The sequence below is a fragment of the Ctenopharyngodon idella genome, chromosome 16, assembly GCF_019924925.1.
Source record: "Ctenopharyngodon idella isolate HZGC_01 chromosome 16, HZGC01, whole genome shotgun sequence".
Lineage (NCBI taxonomy): Eukaryota > Metazoa > Chordata > Actinopteri > Cypriniformes > Xenocyprididae > Ctenopharyngodon > Ctenopharyngodon idella.
In genome coordinates this window covers 11,895,920-11,908,579 of record NC_067235.1, presented here as the reverse complement: position 1 = coordinate 11,908,579, position 12,660 = coordinate 11,895,920, and the positions used below count along the sequence as shown (strand labels likewise).

The 12,660-nt window shown below is 36.7% G+C and overlaps 1 protein-coding gene across 8 annotated transcripts in view; it reads left to right on the top strand.

The window, feature by feature from the left end:
• The window catches only part of osbpl3b (oxysterol binding protein-like 3b), an 80,450-nt gene that overhangs the window by 51,555 nt on the left and 16,235 nt on the right, over window positions 1–12,660 (top strand). For 7 of the 8 annotated variants that reach the window (XM_051866662.1, XM_051866665.1, XM_051866667.1 and 4 more), the window contains 8 exons: window positions 643–807; window positions 2,124–2,235; window positions 2,315–2,418; window positions 4,245–4,337; window positions 4,662–4,821; window positions 5,750–5,880; window positions 9,510–9,617; window positions 11,787–11,924. In XM_051866662.1, coding sequence (XP_051722622.1) covers window positions 643–807; window positions 2,124–2,235; window positions 2,315–2,418; window positions 4,245–4,337; window positions 4,662–4,821; window positions 5,750–5,880; window positions 9,510–9,617; window positions 11,787–11,924 — 1,011 coding nt within the window. The remainder of the gene's footprint in view (window positions 1–642; window positions 808–2,123; window positions 2,236–2,314; window positions 2,419–4,244; window positions 4,338–4,661; window positions 4,822–5,749; window positions 5,881–9,509; window positions 9,618–11,786; window positions 11,925–12,660) is intronic. The other variant, XM_051866669.1, reaches the window with a different exon arrangement.

Genomic DNA, 12,660 nt, shown 5'->3' with positions numbered 1-12,660 from the left:
CAGATCATATTAATAATATTAATATAGTTTTTTTCCTCAATAACTTTCATTTTATGAACAATGGTAGAATAACACATTTCCCAGAATGCTTTGAGTAAATATATTATAGATTAAAATGTTGATGTATGAAATATGAAATTGCTTAATATAAAGTTATAAATAAGAAGAATACATGTCTGAATGAAAATTATTTGTTTTGTTCAATTTTGTTGTGTTTAATTTTTTTGAATTGCAGTATCTTCTTAAATTCTGAAATTTGTCCAACCATGTTTTTACTGATATTATCTTATAGGTTGTATAGGCTGGCTTATCATGTTCAAAGCTTTTAGAAAATCATTACAATCCCAAAACAGATTAACAGTTTAATATAAGAAAGCTTTACAAATCTCAAGAGAGAGATTGATTTTAAAATGAAATTCTGCTCCCATGTAGTGGATCCTCTTTTAAAGAGAATCATTTATGGGGCAAAATAGGTTTTGTCAGTTTCCGTTTGTTTTTCTCCAGTTTGAACTCTTGATCTCAGGAATAGGAAGCTAGTCCTTCAAATACAAAGTCATGAAGTCAACAGCAGCACAGCATGAAGAAAAACAGCTTCTGAATCCTGATTGAGTAAGTTTAACTGTGGTCTCCTTGTGCTTGCAGATCAAGTCCCAGGAGCTGTTTGATGAATGGGTCTCTAAGCTACGTCACCACAGACTTTACAGGCAGAATGAGATTGCAATGTTCCCTCATGAGAAAACACTCTTTCACCCTCATTACCCCCTCCCCTCCTCCCCCACGATATCCGACAGTCAGTCCATCAGAAAGGTAACGCCATGGGACATGTAGAGGGTTTAGATGGAAAGATAATGTCAGATGAAATGACAATGACTGTGCTAGTGCTTTAACTTTGAGAGGACATTAAAGGACTATTGTACTGTAAAGTCTACAGCATTTAGAGAGAAAAAAAAAAGAAAAAACCTCTCAAAAATCACTTTCCACACTAGTTCATTTATTTTGTCCACTAACAATATCCAACAGTGTAAACACATTTATCATAGTACAAGTTTTTTCTGAAGGTAATGAAAATTCCCACCATATTTCCACCACATCTCAAATGATGTATTGTGTTCAATATCATTCTGTGATGATTATGGAAATGGCATTTTTTTTAGATTTTGGCATAAATTGGCTTTTGTCTTGCTCAGGCTAACTTCATAGCTAGTATTAGTCCTAAATACACATAATAAAGCTGCACATTCACACTTTGATCGACATCTATCGCATGTTCGCAGCTCTTACATCAGTTACATGCTCTTCTGCACGGATGAATCTGATGCTTTGAGGTATTCCCATGGTTACCAGTGATTACCATATCAGAGTGAATCCGTCATTATACAGTACACCAAGATCCACTGACAGTAAGAAGAATTTGCAGATAAAGTGCAGATATGATACAGTACCAAATCTCAAGCTCAAAATTAAAAAGCATTATTTTGTAGGCTTTGAACACAGATTTTATGTACTCAGTCAATAATAGAATTCAAGTCATATTTAATCAAAATATATTTCATAATGCAGCTTTTTTAAATAATATCCTTTTTTTCCATAATTTGACCATCACAGATGGATTGGAAATTGCATTCATAAACGATATTTCCAATTGTTTGGTGTGGTGGAAATGATGTCACAGCTGTGGGGCAGTTGTAGTTTTTGCAAAATAGATGTAAATCAATTTCACAAAATAAATATTGAAATGGTTTATGTCATAAACATCATTTATCTATAAATAAAAGAGAAAAATGTGACCTTCATATAACAAAAGGCATTCTAGAGGGTTTAAAACTGGAAATGTATTTTATATATATATATATATATATATATATATATATATATAATAAAAACATGATATGATATGAAAAATTTACTGAAATTTACTTTAATTTACTTAATGAAACTAAAATTGTTTTACTTAGCTGGAGTTGTATTAATACATTTAGCTTTCTCTCTCTTCTCAATAATTTTCTGTCTTCATTTCTGTCTCTATCATCCCCGTATCATTTTCTTTTCATGCTTTTCTCTCTCTCTCTCTCTCTCTCTCTCTCTCTCTCTCTCTCTCTCTCTCTCTCTCTTTTTCCATGTAGCGTGCCTCTCTTGCAAAGCAGTCGTCTCTCCACTCGCCTGTATCTTTTACCAGCCAGGCCAAGGTGACCGCCTGGCTCCAGTCTTCTGATGACATGGACAGGTGCACCAAAGGTACGCACACACCAATCTCACGCTGAAGATGCTGTGTTTGCAGATTTTTACTGCACAATGTTTTTTCTTTCTCTCTCAGAACTCTCTGTATGTGAGGCTCAGCTCCTGGAACTGAATCACTTGTTAAGAAGTATGGAGGTGTTACACCGCACCTACTCCGCCCCAGCCATCAACGCTCTGCAGGTTACATGTCAATCACGCACAAATTTATAATAATTTTTTTTGTTGTTATTAACATAATTACACAAGCCATATATCAGAATTTGTTCTTGGTTAGAATAAGTGTTTTACATATCCAACAAATGTAAGGATGTTTTAGTTGAATTGATATTATTTTATATATTTAAAGTGCTTTTTCGTATATTATCTTTCATGTAGTGTGAACAGCTGTTTCAAAGATCAAAGTGCACGTTAAATCAAGTCTCCCAAAAAAAAGAACTGATTCTCAACTGCCTGAAACGAGTCTTACTTCCTGCATAAATCTATATGTAGGTTTATAACACAAATTTGCATAATGCCAGCTGATGGCCTTCATTGGCTGCCCGTGAACATCATCTACTTTGCCCAGCCCTGTAGTCGTAGCTGAGGCCTGGAAGAGTTTGGTTCGTGTTGTCGACATGACGAGAAGACGCTGTTTTTTGCGCTGTGAAAGCAAATCCACTTTGCATGCACTTCTAAAGGTTGAGGGCTAGCCCTGAAATTCATACAATAAAGCCAACGCAATTGTTCCCATTCGTATCCCTATGTATATTCAAGTGCTGAGGAAGCCTCCGGAAATTCGGATACGGTAATGGGAGTTTCCTTTCCGAAACAGTAGACCAATCACAACAGACTGGGCCATCTAGCCAATCAGAGCAGTGTAGGCTCTCGGAAAGGAGGGGTTTAAAGAGACTGAATCCTTCAATCGAACCATTTCAGACGCCGTAAGAAAAGAGGTGATGCTGCAATGTATATTATGAAAAATGAAAGCGTATTTTGACCTTGGATGCATGTAAACCTATTGTAGGAGACCTCCAAAACAAAATTAACAACCTTTAAGATATCATAATAGGGGCACTTAAAGTTTTACTTGGAAAACTTTGAAAAATGTTTAATAGAAAAAAATTCTTTAAAATTGCTGCCTTCAAAAAAGGCGAATCTTAGTCCCTCAGGCAGTGGTCCAGCTGTGCCTGTGGATGCTGTTAATGTTCTTGCCTACGGTCCAACTGACAAACAGTCATTCGGTTGATAGCACAAGTTCAGAAGGATAGCCATGATGAGATTTGCAGTAATAAATCAAATTATTCCACATAACCGCGGTAACAGATGAGATATTATTCAGAGAGCTGTCCTTTTCATCTGCCAAATGGGCCACCTTATTTTATTACAATTTCTGTTTACTTTAGCTGCTGCAAATTTAAATGTTATCTCTGTACTTAAAGGACAAGTTCGCAGATTTTCATTTTGTGTCATATGGTGGACAAATAAACAGGGAGATCTGGGTTCAGGTAACATTGAGAGAGAGTACACGTTGTTCATTTACATATACTACCGACACTGTAACAATACAAAGATGGATGAAAATTGGGAACTCGTCCCTTGAGATGCTGTGAATTAATCCCCTTATTTTGCAACAGAATTGTATTTACAGTATGGCCAATAAAACACTAAGCTAAAATCAGTCATTAAGTAAATTTAAGCATCACAAAATTATGAAAAAAAAAGGATATTTATTTTTAGATTCGCTAAAGATTATATTTAATTTGAATTCTTAAATTATTAGTGTTTTTAAAGATTAACTTTAAGTGATTGTTTGATGATTGCAAAGCTTAGCTAAATGTAAAATTAGGGGAAATGAGCATGAACAGTTATATATCCAATATTAATCGATAGTGGTATATTAAAACATGTCTAATATCGGCTGATAACTGATATGGTACTGATATATTGTACATATGTACAAAGAATCCATTTTAGTGAAGGGTTTTCAGTATGTATTGGGGTATTTCAGTATCTTTTGTTTTGTGTAGGCTTCAACGTACGACAGCCCGAAAAAAGAGAAGAGACATCCCAGAAAATGGCGTTCCAAGAATTATGGGAAAGACAACAAAACAACCCTGCAGGTGATTTGTGACCTTCTACTTGCATACCTGATATTAAAAAATCTTCACATCAGTTTACAAGAGAGCCATGCATTTTTAATGTTAATGCAATGTTTTATTGGGCTGATTTGCTGATGTGACAATGAAAGTCACTCTCGTTCGCATGGCTAGTCCTGTAGTCTCTTAACTGTTACACAAAGGACCATTAAGTATTACTGCATGGACGAGAAATTTCCTATTACGTTTTCCTCAGGCCATTTATCTCGCAGTGTTCCTTTTGCAAAAATGAATAGCACCATCATTGACCACTGACCTGGTATTTTCTCCTTTCTCTGATGTTTTTAGGTTCCAAGCTGTATTTCAGCAGGCTCTATCCGTCTCCACGCATCCAATCCCAACCTCTCTTCTGTAGACCTGACCAATGAGAAGAGTTACCATGAACCTCTAGACTCGCCTATAGATGTATCCAAACTGCAGGAAGACTTCTGCCGTGTCGCAAACAACCGTGAGTGCTGAAACAGAAAACTAGTGAATCTTTTTTCAACTAGATTTAGTGATACATCACTAGAATGTGTCCTTTGGGATAAATTATACCTCATCATTTTCCCCCAAATCCTACATTTTTGGCTCAGAATGTCTTATTTGCATATAAAATATGTGTCATTAGGAGGAAATTGCAGAGGGACAAAGCCAAAACTCTGGAGAATGCGACAGATGTTGATTGCAAATTTATCTTCAGGAGGATTGTGAAAATCAGTATCTCATGGTCAAAGAAATTTCCCAGCTGCTCCTTTAGTACAAGTCGAGAGGTTTCATTGGACAATATAACAGCTTCTCTAGATGAACAACAAAAATAAAATACTAAAATACTTAAGTATATATATAACATATAATTTAGTTTTCTTTCCGCAAAATGAGGGAACTGAATAAACTACAACATTTAATATAGAAAAATATAACCACCATTGAATATTTACCTTATAGTATCTAATCTAATCTAATTGAACTAATGTAAATTCACTAAAAACATATGGAAAAAGTTAAATTTGGAAAAGCCATGTTCAACAAGCTTTCTATTTTTTATTTCTGCAACATATCAAATCAATATCAACTCAAGTACATGTTTTCACTGCACACTTCCTGTTTCCTTCCTATAGATACCTTTTCAAATCACTCAGTATGATTTGCATCTGTGCCAGGTTTCATGTGGAGGCCAAATCAGCTGTTACACTCCTGCTATGATGAAACAGAGACACTTCTAAAATGCACATTTTGCTCTGATTCATATGTATACTCCCTCAAATTACAAACAGATCGTGTTTTATAAATCATGCACGAAGATGTGAGAATCAAAACCAGATTTGTAAATGATTTGTCCACCTTATATATATCTGAAATGGTACTAAACTCTTTTTTTACATGTTTGTTTCCAGTTCATACAACCATGAAATCAGCCCTGTGCATGCTGACTACAGAGAAAGAGAGACTTAAACAAATGCTGGAGCACGAGTCTTGTCCCTCCCCCTCGGCCCAGCTCCTAGGACTGAAGAGTGCCCTGACTGCTGTAAGAACACAAACACACACACACATTTTCTCTCTATGCATTTCCTTATGCTCAACACTGTTTACTAACAATCGTTCTGTTTCTTGCCTAAATACTTCTTTAAAGCATTGCATGCTACTCAAGCAGAGCTCTTGTTTTGTGCAGATGTAAACATGCTCCTCTTATCATCACTTTATGAACGGCCAAAGAATATATTTAGATGTGCTTTCTCATCAAGTGCAGGGAATTACCTGTGGAAGTGCTATTGTAATATAACGAGTATGTCGACCTTCTAATGAATCTTGTGAACAATAGAGTTGACCCTCCAAGGAGCCATTTTACATGCTAAAAACAGTCTGTGCTAAATCGAGTTCTGTGACACTGAATTATGACTCATCTTCTTTAGCACTTCTGAGAAAGAACGCCAAACATCTGCTCTCTGTTAGAACTGCAGGGGAATCTTTTTTGAAATTCACAGTGCATCCTTACTGGCCACATTTAGTCTCAAGTAACTTGGAACTCCATAACTTTAAAGGAATAGTTCCCCAAAAATGAAATTTTAAAAGTCCAATCCTATTTAACTTGCTTTCTTTCATACAACATAAAGAAAAATATTTTGAAGAATGTTCATGCTGCACTTTCCCACACAATGAAAATATGCCAGGACCAGGCCTGTCTAACTCTAAAAAAGACAAAAAAGCATTGGAAAAGCACCATTAAAGTAGTCCATATAGCTTGTTTAACTTTCAAGTTGTTACATTATGAACAGAAAATACCTTGATCTGTCACATTCTCATTTTGCACTCAAATCTCAAATTCACAATTGCTGTCACAATATCAATTCACTACACGTTTATCTGACCAAAAGAATTCACAATAGCAATATTATTTGCTATATTGATAGGCGGAATCCATCAAGCTCCCACAACTTTTTGGGGTGCAGATAGTGTCTCGCTTTCACCTGTCATCTCCTTCGACATGATTTTGTGCATTAGTAGTACAGTCCCTCCAGGATTTCGCAGGACTTTTTTCTGTTTTTTTTTTTTTTTTTTCGGCCTAAAATGACTGAATTTGTGACTGCTTTTCTCAGAATTTGGCGTAATAATTGCGGCGATATTTGTGGCATTTCTCATTGTTTTGCAGTGAAAACATACCACAGACAACATTCTTCTAAAATTGTTATTTTTCTGACCTCGAGAACCATTGCAGGGCTCCAGACTAACGTTTGAGGGCAGTAGCACCGGTGCAATATGTAATATTTTCTGTCCGCTAGAGGTCGCTAGAGGCCTATTCAAAACAAAGGCGTAGCTTGATGAAGCCAAGTTTGAGGGCAGAATCTTGGGACATGTGGTCTTCACCTCACAGCCGGTGGAAAACAATTGGGATAGGACTCGGGAATAAATCATGTTCATGGATGCGATTACTAACGTTACTGTAGTATGAAGCAGAGCAGGACCGAGTGTTGTCGGAGCTGAACGCGGCCGCTGGAGCGATTGCGCAACACGCCGCGAGCAGCGGAACTTTTATTATGCCACAGCCGCCGGCGCTGCTTCCGCTTTTCCAGTCAAGAGTATGAGGTTAAAGAGCCTTGGTTAAAATTGCAATTTTCTCACAATTTACAAATAGTTGCAAACATTTGGGATATTGTAAGTACTCAAGTGAACAAAATAAATAACACTGGCCTAGTGGTTTTTGAATATTTTACTGCAAAATTCTTACATATTGCACCTTTAAGTTCTACACTTAATGTCTTTTTATTTTTAAATAAGTGTTTGCTTTCAATGTTACTGATTCTGTGGCGAATTCAAGCTCTTTCTAAACGGGACCTCCCAACGCTGTGTATTAAGGGTGTCGCGTGATCTAGATCAGCACGTTTAAGTCAAATGAGTAGCGTGGATTAGTTCTGCTTTCCTTTTATTTGTCCATTGTAGACCTTGTAGATCGGTCTTCACGCAAGGCTGTTCTTTACATTTTTGGAACTGAGAAACAGCCTTTGTTTCACTAAACGCGCCTTGCGATGGTGTGACAGGACACCTCTAAGCCCAAAATCTGCAGAACATCTGCGGCAGTTTGCTTGATTTTGCGATAAATTCAGCCATCGCAGAATCTTGAAATCCTGGTGGGACTGGTAGTAGCTACATACTCCCTGTGTTCCATTCTGAAGGGCTCATCCCTATGCCCTAATCCCTTCAAAGGTTATACCCTCCAGAGTGAGAGCTCTGAAGGGAGAAAGGGTGTAGAAGACCAAAAAAAAAAAACAACTGTTGCCTGTGCAAAGAATCATGGGTGCAAAGTGTCGATTAGTTCTCTTCGTAATCCTTCATTCCGAAGGCCCTTTTGGAGTGGCCAGTTTTGAGCACTTTGGTTTGAAACGACCCTTCAACATGGCAACCATGATGGTTCTCACTCCGGAGTTGAATATATCCCATTTGGAATGCATCCACTGTGTCTTCTTATCCCTTTTTTTGTTTTATGACTGGTAGCTACCAGTGTTAATGTGCAGTACTGCCACCTACTATTTTGGAGTGTCAGCCAGGGCTGCGTTTCCCAAAAGCAGGGAAGCCTAAGTAGATTGTAGAACCATTGCCACCCATAATCTCTACAGTCTCTATGATCAACTTGGCTCACGATGCTTTTGGGAAACGCAGCCTTGGTTGACACTCCAACATAGTAGGTGGCAGTACTGAACCTTAACGGTAGGTGGCAGTACTGCACCTTAATAGTTACTGGTACTGGATTATTAATGATATTATAATATGTGTAATATTAACACAATATCAGTAGTTATCATGGATATCGTCACTATACCAGTATAATTGCAATACCCTTAATTCAAACTTGTCAGTCACAATCCAAATACTTCGATTATTTATGAAAAACACGATAATCAGTGCCATTTAATGCCATCAATATCAAAACCATTGCAACAAATTTTTGCACACCACATTTGACTTAGTGTGAGGTTTGAGAATGTATTTGCATTTTTTGCTGAATAAGGGCCAGATTGACTAAACAGGCACATTAGCGTGAGAGCGCAATTCCAAAAAAGCGCTAATGGGAGTGGAAAGTTCTGCATGTGATCTACTGACGACGCACAAATTAAAGAAGCAGATGCAGCTGAATCATTTCCATAATGACTAAAACAATCTACCAAGAGCAGCGCAAATTAGCGTCTGGTTTAAGACATGCATTTTTGGGCGGTAAATAATGGCGCAAATACCAGTAAATTAACTAGCTTAAACATTAGTAAATGACCTTGCATGATTCATTTAAACACTCTTCCCCCATAAATTTTGCATCTGAAAGGGAAACTCCTACAAATGCATATGCAATAAGTTCAGCCGCAAAAAATAACTGTGTCCACGCCCATTCAGCACTAATTTTTCACTGCGTGTCTTTAATAAATCCTGACAGTAGTTTTTTAATGCTAGAAGAGGGTTTGTGCTGGCGCAAGCTGTGAGTAAATCTGGCCCTAAGTGTTCTATTCTTAGATTGACAGTCCTAGTCACTGTATGCCTTTGTCGTAAAGGTTTGAAAATAAATGAGGGTGAATATATAATGAGCTGATTTCTGTTAATTGCTTAAGGTATGTTTAATAGTTAGGATCTCTATGTGGACTCCATGTGAGTTTTTGCTGGTTGCTTTTGCAGGCTGTAACACAGAACACTGAGCTGAGAGAGCGTCTGTGCAAGATTCACGCTGAGTCGCACATCTCTGAGCCCTCTGTCCATATAAACCTCAGTCCTGGCCCCCTGCAGGTGGGTCTGGGAAATGTGCTATCATTACACCCATCCACCACCCCAATGCTATTATCAAGACCAGACCATTTCTACAGCTGCCACCAACCATATACACACTACTTTTTATTAGTCATTGCTCACTAATCACAAGTAGAGTTATTGTAGAAAGAATTAGCGTAAGATTTGTCAGCTGAATATTTTTTATCACCTTGGGTTAAAACCTGAGGCTTCAGTTGATTTATGCTAATTGAATCCACAGATACTCTCTGGAGAGGCTGAGTCAGACTTACTAATGCCAGTTAATCATGTCTCTGGGTAGTATACGCCCAAACCCACTTGCACGCACCCTAACAATCTTATATTGCACCCACGCTTCACATGCTATCAGTGATATGTTCCTGTGGAATTGCTTTGTCAATAACCAACTTCCCTAATTGACATTCTAGTCAACATAATGCTTTTACGCTAATTATCTTGCAAAGCACTGCCAACTGTCTTTCCTTTTTGTCTTACTACTTCATAACAAGTCGTCATTCAAAAGAAATTGTTTGCTAATTGTTTATTTTACTTAATTATGTTTACTTGGTCTTGTGCTGATAAGAAATATTCTCTATTATTTAGCATTTTTGTTTTCTTTAATCTTCTGTTGGGAAATTGTATCCTGTTTGCTTCGTATTTCAGCTAATGTGTTGAATCTCATGAAAGCTGCCAAGAAATATCCAGGACAAATCTTTCCTCAAAATGAAAAGAAACAAAAAAGAAATGTTGTATTGTATAAGGAAAATTAAGCCTATTTTAAGAACAATAATATTTATCCATAGTGATTTTTTCTTTTTTGGCATTTTCATGACAATTAGGCATATTTAACAGATCTCTGTAGCCTACTGTGACATATAAAAATCTTTGTGTATGAAACAATAACGTTTACTCTATTCTTCTCCCAGTTCACCAGCCACTTACTTTTATGTATTTCGGGGAAAATTTCGTAAATCCGACAGCTCTAAATTGTGGTGCAAACTCATTGCATGACAAAACAAATTCGCTTCCACATATTTTACAATCAAAATATATCATATAATTCATGATATAGTTAACAAGTTTGTGAATATTTTGAATAAAAAAGGAAAAACGCAATACCTACATATCTGTCAGCTGCATGACGTGTCTCCAAGGAATTAATATGTTCTAAAATAATGTTGTAAAATAACAGTCGCCTTAAACTCACGCTGGGGGTTCAGCTAGAACATAGAGCCCCCAGAATATAGATAAATTACAATGTAGATTTAATTTGCAATTTGTTTTGTTTTTTATAAGATCCCATGAGTCCTGATAAATGCAATTTCAACTTCTGAATTGCTTCTTATATAAAGACCACCGCTTTCTCACATAACGCAGTGAAGCAGCCCCTGCATAGAGTGAATTATCTATTCTTGAGCCATCGATTTCAACCAATTCAGCACCACCGCCATGGACAGCACCTTGTATTGTCGCATTTAAGAAAGTATACCTTAAGCAACCTGATAAGGTATAGTTCAGGGAACACGCCTAGAAAAGTTATAACTTTAGTTAAGGTATTCCTTTAGAGTCCTTGACAACATTATAGGGAAAAACAGCCCTGACTCATAAAAAAGTCTCACAAAAAGACTGCCTAACATCATGTGTAAAGCCTCAGTTGATACCCAGATTAAAATTGACCCAGAAGTGTTACAATGTATATTTTTAAATGATTATATCTATTTTAAAAAATCATGTGTATTTTGATATTCTTAATCAGTTTCCAAAGTTAAGCTCCCATACTAAAAATAGATTTTTTAGAATTTTTTAATGTACCTATTCCTGGTCAAAACTGAACTAAATGCAATAGGAGGGATAATTTATGCTGATTTTAACATTTTAAAAAACAAAAACAATGTAAATGGACGGGATGATTCATTTCTATATTAGAGGATAGTGTGCCTAATTGTTGTGAAAATAAATAAAAATAATAATAAATTGAAAGGTCCCAAATATAATATAATATAATATAAATTTATATTATATATTAATATAATATTATGAATAATTTATTTATATAATTTATGAATATAATGTTTGATTGTAGGGTCAAATAAGATCCACATTTTTTTCTTTTTGAGATTCACCTATTTGGCTCTCTGTGACGTAAAGCCATGATTTCTCTTCAAACAGAAGCAAGACTCCGCTGATGGTTCCCACCCCCTTGTCCACCAGGCGTCCAATGAGAGCAGAGCTTCCATTACAGAGTCTCTTTCGGAGTTCTTTGATGCACAGGAAGTGCTGCTGTCAGCTAGTTCTTCAGAAAATGAGGTGAGGATGAAGTCCCCTCTTTTCACCTGTCCAACAAATTGTGCTACTATAAGTATCATCACAGTTGGGCACTATGACCAAAATGAGTCATACACTGAAGGTGTCCTGTACAACATAGTTTGGCTATAGTAGGTTATAGTATAGTTTCAGGTTTTCATAGCTTGACAGACAGATACATTTTGCCTAGCTCTACCAAAGCATCAAATATTTCATTTACTGCACTTCCTCAAGAGACCAGCTGCCTCCGCTCTTCACCTAAGGCAGACATTGAACTAAACACCCTATTAGGAGACAGAGGAAGGGACTAATTATATTAAACATGTAATAAGTGCTACGGATGACATTCCACAGCTAGAGGAACCAGCCATCCCTGCTTTCTCTCTAACTTCATTTCTGCCTCTCTGACTCACAGTGAGGCTGACCTGCTCAAGCGTCTCCTGTAGCAGAAGTAATATGAAAATTGAGATAATTGCTTCTCTCTAAAAATACCTTATGAAGAATTTAGCTTCTGTGACAATTAGAACCCCACAAAACTTCCTTCATCTACTCCATTTGAGTGATGGACACACAAACACGCTAAAGTCTTCATTGTTATGATAATGTGGTTTATTAGAGGGTGCAGAGAGATCCATTTGTTAATATGTTAGTAGACAGTTAATATGTAATATTAACTGTCAGTTAATAGTTAATATGTTAATAGACAGGCTTTGATACATTTATACGGTCAGAGAGCCAA